The following is a 16,695-nucleotide window of genomic DNA, read 5'->3' as shown; positions in this document are numbered from 1 at the left end:
AATCATGTTGTTCAAAATAGGTATATGTATATAATTTCTTTGTGGATTCACCATTATGTGAAAAGGTTAATAATTCTTTAAAAATAATTTTTATAAAATGATTGGAAGATAAACTTGAAATAAGGAACTTACATTATACTTTATACATTATAATGTATACATTATACATCTATACTTTATGTATAGATGCATTTCCTGCTGACTACTGTTCGTAGAGAATGCAGAGATTTATACAAACAACATTTTCTAAGGACGACATTTCTTCACTTTAAAAAAAATATGATTTAATATTTTGGGTTTGAAATAATTGACCTTCAAAATTATTCTCTAGTACACAGAAACTTAACGTTTTAGTTCATTGAGAATTATGGTACTTTTTTTATGGTGGAGAGCAGAATAAAATACACTTCAAAATAATAATCAAGCTTTTATAAAAAGTAGTGAAAACAATTTGGTCACATATTTACTATTGTCACTCTTTGTAGTCCAAAAGCTTTGATTCTTGTGTATTTACTAAATATGGAATATTGATGAGTTTCACTATTCATATACTTATGCATATTTAAACTACATATTTTAATGCTTATGTAATTTATACTTATGTACTTTAAATGCTAAGCATGTGACTATACTTATGAATACTTTAAATACCTAAGTATTTTAGTGTTTATGTACTTTATAATTCTGTATTTTAAACCTTTAATACTAAGTTTTCAATACTTAAAAATAACTAATTTCAGGGCAATATTATCTTAGTTCTACCACATCAAATTAAGAACTCAAGTACATCAAAATTGACTACGTGGTTTATACATCTTTAAATTTACTGAAATAAATTACTGGAAAATTTTTCTGTGTTCTAAAAAATGCAGACTTGAATAACAGAAAAGATATCTATGATCGTTTCTGAGTGAAATTTTTTTGTTTGTTTACAGAATTTCCACAAGTGTGAAAGAATTAGAAAACTTCAGGAATTTGTTACAAAATATTCATTAAAGAAAACAGAAAACAAGTTGAAATGTGCCTGTTTCTGGACTATGAAGGCCAAAGAGTGGAATTTCATTCAGAGGCATATGAGCAATGACATTCTTAAGCCAAACATTTTATATAAAGCTGCTTTTGTAAAAGGAGAATTATATTGTTTTAAGTAGACAATTTTTTTTAATTGTGTTAAGTCTGTGTATAATATTATTGTGAGTAAAAGTAATACTTTGTTGATGTGGTAAAAATTTTAAAGTTTAACATTGAATAAAATGAGGATTATCAAATTCATATATGTTAAAACTAAGTAAATGTTGTAAGTCTCTCAAGAATTTTGTGTTAAGAAGATGTAATATAAATAAAGCTACGGTCGGTGTGTTGACCGCTTTATAGGAAAATGCTGAGGAGGCTCATGAATAATCCATAATAAACAGCCTAAAATTTTTCAGTACATTGAGGGTTACCAGCTTTAGTGGAAAAAAAAAAAAATACAGAATGCCCAGTTAAATTTGACTTTCAGGTAAAAAATGAATAATGTTTTAAGGTAAGCTTGCTTTAGGCAATATTTGGGACATACTTACACCAAAAATTATTTCCTGTTTAAAATTCAGATTTAACTGGGAATCCTGTGTTTTATCTGGCAACCCAAAAAGTACATTGGTATGAAATAAATCTGTTTTAGAATTATATTGCTATTTTGATTGGCTCGTTTTGGTGTCTAGAAAGATATAATACCAACTCAAAGACTTAAAGGATTTCTAAACATTGTGAAAAGTTGAATAGATTTATATATTTATTCTCCTAATACTTTACCTAGTGCTGAATAAGATTTGGGGGAAACTCTTTATTTTTATATGATTTCAAATTTACAGAAAAGTTTCCAGGATAGTACAAAGAACTCTTTTACCCAGATTCACGAATCGTTCACATTTGCTTCATCTATCATGCTCTCTCTGTATATATACAGACATATACTGTTTTTTCCTAAATCATTTGCAAGTCTGTTTTAGGCATCATGCCCTTTGAGCCTTATAAATACTTCAGTGTGTAATACTGAATAATTTTTTTAAATGATTTTTTCAGGAAAAAATAAAAGTAGAACTATCATACGGTAAGCCTTAGAATAAGGAATCATTTTGAGTTCCACTGTAAAGTTCTTTTTGAGTTTGTTGCCCTCCTAATGCCTGATATGTATAGTCATAGGGCGTATAATTTTTTTTGTACGTGAGGTTCATTTCCTTTTTCTCCCTAAAACTTAACCAATTTCGGGAGGTTTTCATTAGTGGCAGTCCTTCAATGATAAAAATATTTGAAGAAGTATAAGAATTTTGATCACATGGTAATTGTGAATGAAAAAAACTATACCTCAAAAGGATGTGCCCTCTATGCGTTTTAGCAGGTGTATCATGTTGAGATGTCACATTATTAATAAAGCAGGATTTATTTATATAATGGTTTAGAAATATCATTTTATACTGCTGTATACTTTTTCTTTTCTGTGCCCTTTCTAAAGCCTGGCATAGTGCCAAGCACGCAGTAAGCACATATGGGTATCCAATACATATTTGTTGAATGAATGTATGAATTTGTATTCAGTATATTTTAAATGAATAATCACAGAGCTAAGTTTAACAATATGTCATATTTTCTTCCCACCCCTCATTTGAATAAGGCAGGAAAAGAAAGACATTTACTAATTAAGTCAATATTGTTGGAGACTCAAAGGAGTATGGAGTAAGTGCCATGTGTAAAAGTTTAAAGGACATTTGTAGTATCTGACCATGTGGAAGATGGGTTTAAATGGTAATTTTGTCTGTATGCTGCTCAAACTTTCATGTCCTGCCCTGCCCTCTTTTAAAGTCAGTTGTTTTGAAAGAGTATTCCCGTCATCACTTTGTCACCTCCCACTTGCTCCATAACCAAAATCTTGCTTTTGGCTCTGTTGTTCCTAACAATTGCTTCTTTTGAAGTCAAAAATTCAAATTATAAATTCACAGTTCAGTTCACAAGCCATTTAACTTTTGTTTTCCTGCATTTGACACCGTTGGCAGTCCCAGGGTTCCTTTTCTCCCCAGGGTTTCTTATATTTCACTCCTGGATACTTCCCTTTGTAGCTTCTTTTCATTAATGCCTTAAATGTTATTCCTCTGACTTTCATTCTTGCTCTTAATCACCACCACTTTTCACTCTTGAGTAATTCTGATTCAATGATTTCTAAATCCTTATTATTAGTCCACACCTGTCAATCTATCTGTTTACTACATGTCTTTACTGTTGTTCCACAGATGCTTGTATATCTTAATCACCCTCCTCCCAAATCGATTCTTATGCCCCTGTTTCTTACTCTGGCTAATTTCAGAACCATCATCATCTTAATTCTCTAGGCTCACTCCTCTCCATCTTCCCCTGTCCAGTCAGTGTCTAAGCGCTGTGGAGTTTATCTCCATTTCTCTGTCTTTCCCTTTTGTTTGCTCTAACCTAGAGCACTACACTAACCTGTCTCCTTATTCTCAGCCTGTCTCCCCTCGTGTGCCCCACCATGCTGCCACAGCAGGCTTTCTAGAAGCACTCTAACAAGGTCCTCTGATGTGTCTCCAGTGCCACCCCAGCCCCCATGCTCTGATAAAACAATTCTTCAAATGTGCCAGGATCAGGCCTCCACACCTTGATGCGTGCTGTTCTTTTTGCATCAGGTGCTCTAGCCATCCTTCCCCACCTGGAAAATTCCCGTGTCTCCCTGGAGGCCAGCAGAGAGCTTGTCTCTGTGAAATCTTCCTTATTTCACCCAAGGAGGATCGCCTAATTTCCTCTTAAATGTCACCACTGTAATTACAACCTACCTCTACTGTGTCACTTATTGTACTGTATTTTTTTTAAGCCTCCTTTACTAGAATGTGAGCTCCTTAAGGGCAGGAAAAGGAACTTTATCCATTTTTGCATCTCCATAGCATAGTTTTTGGCATTTGAACACTTAATAAATGTTGAATAAATTGCTTTTAAAATGACAACTTTATTGCATTAGAGGTCATACCTTCACTCCAAATATTCTTTACAACAAGAGTTAATAGATTCCCAAGGATTTGTGGACTTCAGGGGGGGTGGCCAGTAAATCTCCTGAAATTGCATTCAAAATTTGGTGTGGTTTTGGCAAATTATAAAGGGATTCTATTATGGAAAAAATAGTAAGAACTCTTCTTTTAGGGGAAAAGGCAACATCACTGAAGAATTTCTCAAGTAATCAATGAATAGCTGCCCAAGATTACAGCCTAGATAAATTTATTCCTGTTTAAAATTCAAAGAGAAAGAGAGAGGTGTTAGAAGTCATGTCATACAAAAAAAATTTTTTAAGCATTGTACTTTTTTAAAAATTAGTTTTGTTGATGTTTATTTTTGAGAAAGACAACGTGAGTGGGGGAGGGGCAGAAAGAGAGGGAGACAGAATCTGAAGCAGGCTCCAGGCTCTGAGCTGTCAGCACAGAACCCCACACAGGGCTCCAACTCACAAACTGTGAGATCATGACCTGAGCCGAAGTTGGATGCTTAACCGACCGAGCCACCTAGGCGCCCCTTACAAAGATTTTTCTCAGCTAAATGTTTGAATAAACATACTATCACAATCATATTGCTATTTTTAAATAAAGTGCGTGCCAGTTCATGTCAAATTAGTGTACAATATTAAGAGACACAATGTCCAGATATAAATATAAGCTCACGAACAGCAAACTATCATCTGTAATTCCTGATATTTTTCTCTTTTCTTTGGTAGTACCAGGGTTCTTATGCTTGTATGACAGAAGTCAGTGTCATCAGTTGAGACTTTTTTTTTTTTTTCAACGTTTATTTATTTTTGGGACAGAGAGAGACAGAGCATGAACGGGGGAGGGGCAGAGAGAGAGGGAGACACAGCATCGGAAACAGGCTCCAGGCTCTGAGCCATCAGCCCAGAGCCCGACGCGGGGCTCGAACTCACGGACCGCGAGATCGTGACCTGGCTGAAGTCGGACGCTTAACCGACTGCGCCACCCAGGCGCCCCATCATTTGAGACATTTAAGAAAACCAGACCTCCAAATAAAAGCACAAACACTTTTATTTTTAACAGTAGTGTTTTGTTACAATTTAGTGAAACAAATAAATACATTCATTGGCCACAGCTATACTTTCACAACCAGTTTGAAACTGATTGTATAGCTGAGAAACACTGTTAAACAATAAAAAAGGCAGCTATGCATAAAAAAGCCACTTTAGCTATAAATTACATCTTTCATAAAACTACAACCAGCTACACTGAGTGGTAAGAGTTTCAAAATTAATGACCACCCAAATGAAACAATAAAAACAAGTACTGCTAATCACTGTAGAATTACACACTTAAGCAATGAAATTCACTGTTCTAATTAATGAACCAAAAAGGAAGGTTTGAAATTGTCATCATGTGCTTCAGTGCAGGATGAGCAGGGAATCGGTAGCCCTTTGATTTCATAAACAGCTCCTTCTTTCGAGACCAAACTTAAAGTGCTCCTAGTGCTTTGGAATTTTTAAGCAAAAATTGGGCCAGAAGCTTATCTTTCTTTGTCTTTGGTGATGTATTGTGGGAGATGTGTACAAGGGGACAAATGCAAGAATTCAGGTACCCTAAGTCAGTGATAAGAATAAATCTACAAATCTGAAATTTGGAAGAATCAACTAATGCCACTGAAAGAACCAAGATATTTTATCTGGATTTTTTTTTTAAAGTAATCTTTGCTTATCTGGTCAAATAGGAACACTATGTAGGGAGGCCTTAGAAAAAAATTTATCTTATTTACTTGGAACCTCAAGGATTAAAAGAGATAACACATCTTTTTAGATGTAGGTAATTAGATACTCAACATTATTAGGAAAATAAATAGTTGGCATTCTGAATAGAAATCTAAGAACTGAAGTTGTCATCAAAATATACCCGGTTAAGTGTATGTTATGTTGTCATGTAAATACCAAGGTTAACTTCTGTACTATAAATTTTTAAGTAATTTGGTTACAATCAGATAATTTAAAACAGACCCAAAGTAACATTTGTCACTATAGGCTTATGCTTCTGATTGAGTTCAAAGTCATTTTGTATGATAAAAAGAAGAAATTTCTTTGGCTGTATACCAGCCTCCCAAAAGATCAAAAGCATTAAAAATTTCATTTATTCCTGTTATACTCTTATGAAATCACTGAATAAGCAATTATTAAAACTTTGAAAGGTATTTTAAATGATAGTAGAAATAAAACATAACTTTCTAGTCAAAAGACAGAAAAGGACAGTTGTATTAGTTGCAGTTCTGAAGAAATAGATCAGCAGACAACTGTATGTAGCTAGTTGTCTTTAAGCACAATTGTGACAACTTCCCAATGTTGCCTGTTCCCTTGGCATCTTGAGGTATTCAGCATCTACTTCTTTCCATATAGATACTGGTAGAAAGTGCATTTTAAAATCCTTTATTACCTTAGCCTACCATATATATATATATATTTTTAGATTTGGGATAGGACATTCAAGACAGTTTTAATATAATTCTAGAAGTATTCCAATATTGTTAAACACTGGTTTTGTACTTACCTAGTTAGTACATCAGTTTTCTTATTTAGTCTAGTGCTGGAATTAATTTGAATTAAATTTAATCTGGCTTTGCCCATATACAAGATATAAAAATGGGAAAACTAAAGGAGGAATTATATGTCTTACAAAGTATTGCACTTGCGTTTACTGCAGTAATGTATCATGACTTAATTTACCTGAGGACAATCCTGATTCAATAGGTACAATCAGCTGTATCTTGTTCAGCCAAATCAGATGCTTTTGAAAATGTATTCATGTTTTAACTTAGAACTGTACATTTTATGAATAATTCTTAAATGTATCTGTAAATGTGTTTAGTCCCAAGAAGTTTCTACCCAAATCTCCCTATGCAAAAATCACTATTGCTTTCTTGAAGAACCATGCTTAAACTACTATAATATATCTTAATCATACAAAATGATCACTTGACCAATTCTACTCAAAGCAGCCTCATCATTTTCACCGGTATACTTTCTTCTTGAAGAAATGACTGTGGCCTTCCAAAGAACACTGCTGGTCATCATTGTAAAGGATTACTACTGTCATTTAAAAAAAATGATGGAATAATTTTGGTTGGTATTTTACAATCATGCTTAAAAGAACTATCTTCAGTGATCACATATTTTTAAGTAGATTTTTAAAAAGAATGGTACATTGTTATACCTTAATCCTGCACACTGTTCACACCGTAAAATTTTATTGGGTAAGAATTCCACATAGAATATACCACTGAATATACAGGCTTTGATTTTCATAGGGAAATTGCCTCCTAATTAGGTGTACAATATAATATCCTAGTGTGAACCCTAGAGTGTGACTTTGGGGACTGCAGTGTACTCTTTCAGAACAAAGATAAAAGTGCAAATATGCAAATATGCATTTGATGTTCCAAAGTCAGGATGTTTGCAGCCATCAAGTGCCTTAAGATCTAATCCTTCTTTTCTCCCACTCCAAACTTCCCATTTTACTTCATGTTGCTATGAAGAAGTCAAAAGTAACAGGTGTGTTCTCTGCTGAACCACATTTCCAGGCTGTGTTTTCAGTTGCAACAGATAATGGAATGTTTATGTAGATGGCATTTAAACACATCGAATATACACGTTCATGAGAAACAATGGAAGAATCACGGCTCGGTAATGCTGTCAGTTTTGTGGTGTTACATACAAGCTATGGTGATTGCTCATATCTAAATTGCTACAAGTAAAGAGCAAAGGAGCAGTGTCTGTCATAGGTCCATTCAGGTGGGGAGAGACTGTATAGCTGTTGCTGCCACACCCAGTCATGGTGCCATACCAGCCCAAACCTTGCGAATTTGATAAACTGCAACAAGAAAAGGCAAAAAAGTGATAGGAGTGTGATCAGGATGTAAGTCACATTGGCATTTTTAGTGTTCAATGAATTTCATAATACAGTATTCAAATATTGAGTATATTCTTTGCCAAGTAATATGATGGCTTTCTACAAAATGGAATGACTTTTATCTAATATCCTTGATTTTATATCACATATTACAAAAGAATAAATACGTCAGAATTAGAACTTGATTATCAGATGATAATATAGTGCTGTTTATTATGGACTAGGCTCTTGTAAGACATGTTTCTGTGTATATACATGAAGTAATGTATACACACACATACCTTATTTAATTTTTACAACAATCCTATTAGATAAATTCTATTATCCCTATTTTATAGGTGAAAAACAGGCTGAAAAAAAACAGGTTAAGTAAATTGTCCAGATGAAATGAGGATTACAGAAAATGTTATATCAAGCTCAAAGTATTATGGAGATATGCTTTTAGCTTTTCACTTTGCCCTGATACACAGCTAATGGTATGGAGTTGCAGTGATTTTAGAGTAAGAAGGACACAAGGAGATTTCCTATAGCATCTAAGATTCCCAAAAGGTTAATCTAGGGTTTTCCTGTGGGCTTTGAATAGCACTATAGATAAGGAAACATATACATCACTCTAATTGTATTCCTTCCCTACTTACTAACTTCTGCCAGCTTTGAAGCAACATGGGATCCTGAAATAAGATGGTACCATTTTACTCCGAAAGGCATTTCTCAAATAAAGGTAACATTAGAGTCAGATGATAGCTTTTTATAGTATAGGTTCCACTATAAGTGTAGCATCTACTGCTCTAAGGTCTGGTTTAAATGATCTTATTTATTGACGTATATCACCAAATCACTTTTTACATATTTGGGTCAAAGCTTAGGTTTGTTCTTGGGGCGCCTCGATGGCTCACTTGGTTAAGCCTCTGACTTCGGCTCAGGTTATGATCTCACAGTTCAGGCTCAGGTCATGATCTCACAGTTCCTGAGTTTGAGCCCCACGTCGGGTTCTGTGCTGACAGCTCAGAGCCTGGAGCCTGCTTCGGATTCTGGGTCTCCGTCTCTCACTCTCTGCCCCTCCCGTACTCATGCTCTCTCTCTCTCTCTCAAAAATCAATAAACATTAAAAAATGTTTAAAAAGCTTAGGTTTGTTCCTTTTCAATGTATTCAGTACTAGCCCCGAAGCTTCAGTTTTTTCCTTTTCGATGTATTCAGTGCTCATCCTGAACACCTACCTTCCTTCTCTCGAACCTCCCAGTCTTGGCAGGTCATCATCACTATCATATCGTCTTGGGTTGTCGAAAAAGTAAGCTCTGGAACTGTAATTGTGACTATTTATCATGCCAGCAGGTGCCTGTGAACAAAATATTAACATATGAAGATTTACTTTCCAACTAAGAAAGAAGGATGAGATCTAGAATGCTTTTTAGTCTTAAACTTTGACAAAAATAGAAAATCAATATAAATGTTCCATTGTTTTTAAAGATAAGGGCAACAGGCATTGGGGAATCTTATGATGTCATACCAAATTCTGGTTTAGTCTCTGCGCCCGGAAAAAGAGTACCACAGACCATGCTGGGACATGTTCCCACAGAAAGAGGACCATTCCAAATACTACATACTCTTCTCCACTCACATCTTCTAGATGAGCCTGTAAACAGAGTGTGACAGAGCAACGTTTAAGTCTGTCTGATGTGTAAGCAGTCACCCTCCACAATTAACTTGCGTCAGGTAGGGTAATTGAAAACACATCAACCACAGGCACATAAATCTCCAATTTTCCATATTTTGTGGTTTCATATCCTTTAAAGGATGTAAAAATGTGCTTTGATGTTAAGTAGAATAAAAAGCTATTTTTCAATGCATCAATTTATGAAAATATTTTTAACATATGGATAAAATGGAGTGATCTCGTTTTTTGGCCCCAAAGTCTGAAGAGAGTTATAAAAGAGACTACTCATTCTAACTACTCCATGGGCAACATAATAGCACTTACTGAGTTACACCTGTAGAGAAATGTCACATATCAAATTGTTCAGCTCCACTGCTATTTAAAAATATGTCTTTGGGCCTAAACTTCGTATTGAGTTTGCTTATCCTACTAGATGTTGGGAGAGAGAAATGGCAAAAGAAGTGAAGAGATTCTGCCATCTGGAACCACATATGAAAATTCCTTTTCTTTAGAATGGTAACTGAAATTCTTATAAAATGGTATTCCAGAATGTCTTCAATTCAGTACAAAGTTAAGTTAATGTAAACATATGACAGGTAGCTATGTCAAACTGCACTTTTAGGTAGGGGATGGAGAGTGCTGGGAGGTTAAATATAGAGTACTGGGAATTATTGGAGCAAATACCTGGACACCCAAGGAACTATGAATGCTCTCCCATTAACATGACTGATGATACTAGATTTTCAAAAAAGTCATTATTTAAACAAACTGAACCACATATTTAGATTATATGTAGGTCTTGGGTTTGAGAGAATAACTTTTATCCTAACAAGTTAAAGATATATTCACTAGCTAATGACAGACAATCCATTTACCTAGAGGTATTTAAACACTGTCCTTGAAAAAAATTAGCAAGATAGGTTTATGAACAGTAGGTTTATGTCACTAGTAGTATTATTTGCAAAAAGAAAAGAAAATATTCTGACGAATGATTTTAAGTGACACGTGTAAATGAGGATTTTTATACATAAAGCTTTAAGTCTGATTACTGTTAGTAGCTAGAGATTCCATAAAAGTGTTTGTTTGTAAGTCAAACACTTAAAATGTTCTCTTAGTTAAGGCTAACTTCCTTATTAAATTATTAGATTAGCAATACATGGTAGCTACTTACCTTATCTGAAAGATTATCCCAGCCATAGTTAAATGGACTTTCTAATGTATCCTGAGATATGGTGATCACCACCAAATTGTAACATGCTCTTGAAGAGTAGAGGAGAATGACTACAGAGCCTACAACAACAGTCTGGCACAGAGACATACCCTAAAAGAAATAAAACTCATCATCATGACATTGCACATTTGTCATGACAGGCTGTTCATACACATACAACATGGTCACCTCTTGCAATGCACTCTTAGAAAACACTGAGTGGGCACCTGTTGAAACAAACTCTTGATTATCCTGCTTTATGATTCCTATTCTTAGAACCACTTGGGTTTAAATTACCCTATTAATACAGATAAATTATTTGCCAACTTGCCCTATGGTAGCTGGAGGAAGATTTTGTCCTGCCAAGGTTACCTTACTCCCTTAAGTAATATGAAGAAATAAGTTGGCAAAATTGATATTAATCAGAGAGGTAGTTTAGTCCTAATGAGAAAAGTATGGGAAATAGAAGCATTATTCCATTTCATACACTTGGTTTCTAATGAGATACAAAATTAGAATAGAAATACAGCTCTTATGTAATTCGCCTTATTCTATTAGAGAGCTGATGTTAGTTAATCCCTATTGATGTCATTATGTTGACGACAAAATGATGTAGGCACTCAAATGCACTTTTGAATCGATAACATTTTAATATCAAGGCTTCCATTGTTTCCCCAAATAGAAAACTCTCATAATTTAGTACTCACAATTTAGTACTCATACCCAATGGAGTTGCAGGGATTCTTAACCTGGGGTCTATATTTCAATACAATTGGTTTCCTTTGTAATCCTATTTATATTATGCATTAAAAACATTATTCTGATGTTTTGTCCCCCTCATGAGAGACTCTTAAATATGGAGAACAAACAGAGGGTTATTGGAGGGGTTGTGGGAGGGGGGATGGGCTAATTGGGTAAGGGACACTAAGGAATCTACTCTTGAAATCATTGTTGCACTATATGCTAACTAATTTGGATGTAAATTTAAAAAAATAAAATTAAAAAAAATATATTCACACCGAAAAAAACCCCCAAAAAACCAAAACATTATTCTGAGAAGTGACACAACTGCCAAAAAGATCCACTGCATTGTAGCTGTCCCATTCGGTTTCTGTGTATAGATAACAAGCATCTGACTAGTATATCATGCCCCTAAATTTACATATTGAAATAGTTGTTAATTACTTTCCTTTTATTTCCTCTTTATATTAAGGGCACTTACATTGAGTTTTTGGTTATGTGTGTAGGTAGATTAAAATAATCTATTAATTTCAGGATAGAAAAAAAATTATTAAAAGTACTTATTAGAGGAGCACCTGGGTGGCTCACTCATTTGAGAGTCCGACTTCAGCTCAGGTCATGATCTCACGGTCCGTGAGTTCGAGCCCCATGTGGGGCTCTGTGCTGACAGCTCAGAGCCTGGAGCCTGTTTCCGATTCTGTGTCTCCCTCTCTCTCTGCCCCTCCCCCGTTCATGCTCTGTCTCTGTCTCAAAAATAAATAAACGTTAAAGAAAAAAAAAAAAGTACTTATTAGAGGGGTGCCTGGGTGGCTCAGTCCATTGAGCATCCAACTCTTGATTTTGGCTGAGGTCACAATCTCAGTTCATGGGTTTGAGCCCTGCATCAGGCTCTGCACTGACAGCAAGGAGCCTGCTTGGGATTCTCTCTCTCCCCTCTCTCTCTGCCCCTCTCCCATATGCATGTGTGCCCTCTCTCTCTCTCTCTCTCTCTCTCAAAAATAAATAAATAAACTAAAAAAAAAAACCTTATTAGAAGCGTGCACTGGGTTTGGTAGGATTGAGAACCATTATTATAACTGACTTCTTTATAAGAACAACACATTTTAGAGGTATATAAGAAGAAGGAGAACTAAAAGATAAAAGATACCTTGAAAGATGTTGAGAGTACCCTCTTACTTTAAAAATTTTTTTTTATTTTTGAGAGATAGAAAGAGAGAGCACGCGCAAGCAAGCAGGTGAGCGGCAGAGAGAGAGGGAGACACAGAATCCAAAGCAGGCTCCAGGCTCTGAGCTATCAGCCCAGAGCCCAACATGGGGCTCAAACTCACAAAATGGGAGATCATGACCTGAGCCCATGTTGGACACTTAACCGACTGAGCCACCCAGGTGCTGAGAGTACTCTTTTGACCTACCCATTACCATAACAAAAAGTATGCGTGAAAACAAGTAAAACCCTAACAAGATTAAAATTTTCTAAAATCAAAGCTAAAATTTTCTACAGTGTACATTTTTATTTTTGTGAATACCCAAAAAAGTTGTTAATAAAAAAGCTAATCTAGGGGTGCCTGGGAGGCTCAGTTGGTTAAGCATCCGACTTCTGCTCAGGTTGTGATTTCAGGGTTTGTGGGTTCCAGCCCCGTGTCAGGCTCTGTGCTGACAGCTCAGAGCCTGGATCCTGCTTCGGATTCTGTGTCTCCCTCTCTCTCTGCCCCTCCCCTGCCTATGCCTTGTCTCTCTCTCTCTCTTCAAAATATAAAAAAAAAAAAAACTTAAACAGAAGCTAATCTAAAGCCAATCCAGAACCAATTTTAAAAGTACTATAGTATTAAAGAAACATTAGATAACAAGAAGTTAGAATGTTGTAAGCACTGCCATCCCTTAAAATAATCCTAAGTAACTTTCTGGAGAAATAAAATGACTACTAAAAGACATAATATGGAGATATTTTGCTTATACTTGTAAATACTATAAAAGCCAAAAAAAAAAAAAAAAGGTTGTGAGAAAAGTTAGCAAAGAGTCAATAACACTGAGGCAATTAATAAAACAAAATTACAGCTAGATTACATATATATAACAATGAAAGAAGCTCACTGATTTAGAAAGCAAAGTAAGATTCTTCCTGCAAAACACAGGATTACAAAACAAAACAGAAAAATGGATTCAGCAACATGGAAGCTGTTGTCAAAAAGTTAAAATCTTTCTAAAATGAATGGAGTCAATAACAGAGAATTCCACTCAGAAGCAATCCTTAAGGTATTATTCTCCCTTCTTCCATCTCTAACATCTACACCACTTTTTTTAGAAATTCCATACCAGACAAGGAAAGAAGAGTCACACCTCACTTCAGTATGCATATTATTAACACATTGGTATGCATGTCATTAGCTACAGTTCAATATTTGTTTACAGGTATTTTTAAAATGTAGATATGCAGAAACTTCAAATTACCATTCACTAAGTTTTGACAAATGTATACACCAGTGTAACCCACATTTCTACCAAAATAGAGAGCATTACCATCACTCCAGAAAGTTCCCTCACACCCCTTCCCCATCAGCCAAACCCTCAGATGTATACACTCTCCTGCTTCTGTTTTTGCCACACCTTAGTTCTGAACTTCATATAAAGAGGACCATAGAATATGAACTCTTTTGTAGGCTTCATTCACTCAGCATAATGTTTTGTGCTTCACCCATGTTGTTGGATGTTTTAGTAATTCTATGGTCTTTGTATTGCTGAGGTGGATAATTAGAATGACTAACTGGCCCTGATTTGCTTAAGAGTTTCCTAGTTTTAGCACTGAAAGTCCCAGAAAACTTCTCAGTCCCAGAGAAACCAGGATAGTTAATCACACTAATTCCACTTAATAATTATATGAGATTGTTTATATGACAGTTTTTTCTGTTGATGGATAGTTTCTATAAATATTCTTATATACATCCTTCTGTGGACATATGTTTTCACTTCTTTGGGGTAAATACCTAAGAATGGAATTACTGGGTGGTATGGTTGGTATAAATTCAGCTGTATAAGAAATTGCCTGATCTCTTTCAAAAATGGATGTATAATTTTATACTTCCAACAAAGTATGAGAGTTCCAGTTGTTCTACATCCTAGACAACATAGGGGTTTTCAATCTTTTTAATTTTAGCCATGCTGATGGTTGTGTGGTAGTATCTCATTTTTGTTAATTTGCATTTCATGAAGACTAATGACATTTTGTTTATTGGCCATTTGTATATCTTCTTTGTGAAAAATCTATTCATATCATTGTCCACTTCTAAATTCGGTTGTCTTTTTTTTTTATTATTGAGTTGTAAGAGATCTCTATATATGCTGGAAATGAGTCCTTTGTCAGAAATATGCAAACATTTTCTTGAAGTCTGTGACTTGCTTTTGCATTTTATTAGTCTTTTCTTTGGATGAGAAATTTAAAATTTAATTAAGTCTAATTCGTCAATCTATTCCTTCTGATTACTCTATGACCTAAGAAATCTCTGCCTATGTCCAAGTTGTAAAGATACTTTTTGGTGTTTATTTTCAGAAGTTTTAGAATTTTTTCATTTACATTTAGGTCTATCATCCATTTTGAAATATTTTTATGTGCGTATAGTATGAGATGGAGTTGGGCTTCATTTTGTTTCATATGGATATCCAGTTTTTCCAACCTCATTAGTTAAAAAGGTTTCCTTTTCCATTTGGATTGCTTTAGCACCTTAGTCAAAAATCAAAAGACCTTATATGTGTGGATTGATTTCTAGGCTTTCTATTCTGTTCCATTGATCTGTTTGCCTCTTTTATGCCAGTAGCACAGTGTTTTAATTATTGTAGCTGTATCCTAAATTTCAAAGCCATGTAGTGTAAGTCCCCTGCTTTTTCAGTGTTTCTTTCTGCATTGTTCAATACAATAGCCATTAGCCACATTTGGTTATTTACACTTAAATTAAATTAAATTAAATTAATTAAATGATCAGATCCTCTGTCACAATAGCTACTTTTCAAGTGCTCAATAGTCACATATGGCTAGCTACCATACTGAACAATGCAAGTATAGAATACTTTCATCATACTACAAAGTTTTATTAGAATGCACCATTTTAAATGTATTTTTAGGTCCTTTGCGTTTCCATATAAGTTTTAGAATAAAATTGCCAAATTCTATTTTTAAAAACCACATTGTAGAATTATGATTAGGATCACTTTGAATCTGTAAATCATTTTGGGAAGAATTGCCATCTTAACAATACTGCGTCTTCTAATCCATGAACAGTAGTCTTCATTGATTTATAGTCTTCTTTAATTTCTCTCAGTAATATTTTGTAGTTTTAAGTACAGAGATACTGCTTGGGTTTTTTTGGAAAATTTGTTCTTTTTTTTTTTAAGTTTATTTATTTATTTTGAGAGAGAACATGAGTGTGAACGTGGGAGGGGCAGAGAAAAGGAGAGAGAGAAACTCAAGCAGGCTCCATGCTGTCGGCATAGAGCCTGATGCAGGGCTCAACCTCATGAATCATGAGATCATGACCTGAGCAGAAATCAAAAGTTAGATGCTTAACCAACTAAGCCACCTAGGTGCCTTGGAAATTTTGTTCCTAAGTATTTTGTTTTTTGATGCTAACATAAATGTGATTTGAATTTTATCTTCTAATTGACTGCTCTTGGTATATATAAAAACACAATACTTTTGCATTTTGACCTTGTATCCTGAGAACTTGCTAAATTCACTCATGAATTCTAGTAGTTATTTAGCAGACTCTTTAAGATGCTCTACAAAAGCAATTCTGTTAAGTACAGACAGTTTTACTTTTTTATTTCCAATTTTATACTTTTTGTTTCTTGTTTTCTTGGAATATTGAATAGAAATGGTGAGAATGGGCATTCTTTCTTTGTTTCCAATCCTAGGAGCAAAACAATACTCTAAGTATGATATTGATGGAAGGTTTTTTTATAGATGCTTTTTATCAGATAGAGGATTATTTCTTGTATACCCTATTAGCTGAGAGTTCCATGTTTTTTTAAGTCATGGAGGGTGCTGAATTTTATCAAATGTTTTTTCTACATCTATTCAAATTATTACATATTTATTTTTTCCCTTTGTTCTCCTAATGAGTGAATTAAACGGATTTGATTTTCAATGTGAAACCAATGTTGCATTCCTGGGATA

The 16,695-nt window shown here is 34.6% G+C and overlaps 2 protein-coding genes across 2 annotated transcripts in view; one reads left to right on the top strand and one right to left on the bottom strand.

The window, feature by feature from the left end:
• ERO1A (endoplasmic reticulum oxidoreductase 1 alpha) overlaps positions 1-3,986 on the top strand; it is a 46,404-nt gene extending 42,418 nt beyond the window's left edge. The window contains exon 16 of the mRNA XM_030319109.1: positions 936-3,986. Coding sequence (XP_030174969.1) covers positions 936-996 — 61 coding nt within the window. The 3' untranslated portion in view covers positions 997-3,986. The remainder of the gene's footprint in view (positions 1-935) is intronic.
• Positions 3,987-7,188: 3,202 nt separating this feature from the next.
• The window catches only part of GPR137C (G protein-coupled receptor 137C), a 64,503-nt gene continuing 54,996 nt past the window's right edge, over positions 7,189-16,695 (bottom strand). The window contains exons 4-7 of the mRNA XM_030319107.1: positions 10,752-10,901; positions 9,434-9,559; positions 9,144-9,262; positions 7,189-7,886 (exon numbers count right to left, since the gene is read on the bottom strand). Coding sequence (XP_030174967.1) covers positions 7,709-7,886; positions 9,144-9,262; positions 9,434-9,559; positions 10,752-10,901 — 573 coding nt within the window. The 3' untranslated portion in view covers positions 7,189-7,708. The remainder of the gene's footprint in view (positions 7,887-9,143; positions 9,263-9,433; positions 9,560-10,751; positions 10,902-16,695) is intronic.

This window comes from Lynx canadensis, chromosome B3, assembly GCF_007474595.2.
Source record: "Lynx canadensis isolate LIC74 chromosome B3, mLynCan4.pri.v2, whole genome shotgun sequence".
In the NCBI taxonomy this organism is placed as follows: domain Eukaryota; kingdom Metazoa; phylum Chordata; class Mammalia; order Carnivora; family Felidae; genus Lynx; species Lynx canadensis.
This window is presented reverse-complemented; position numbering and strand designations above follow the sequence as displayed.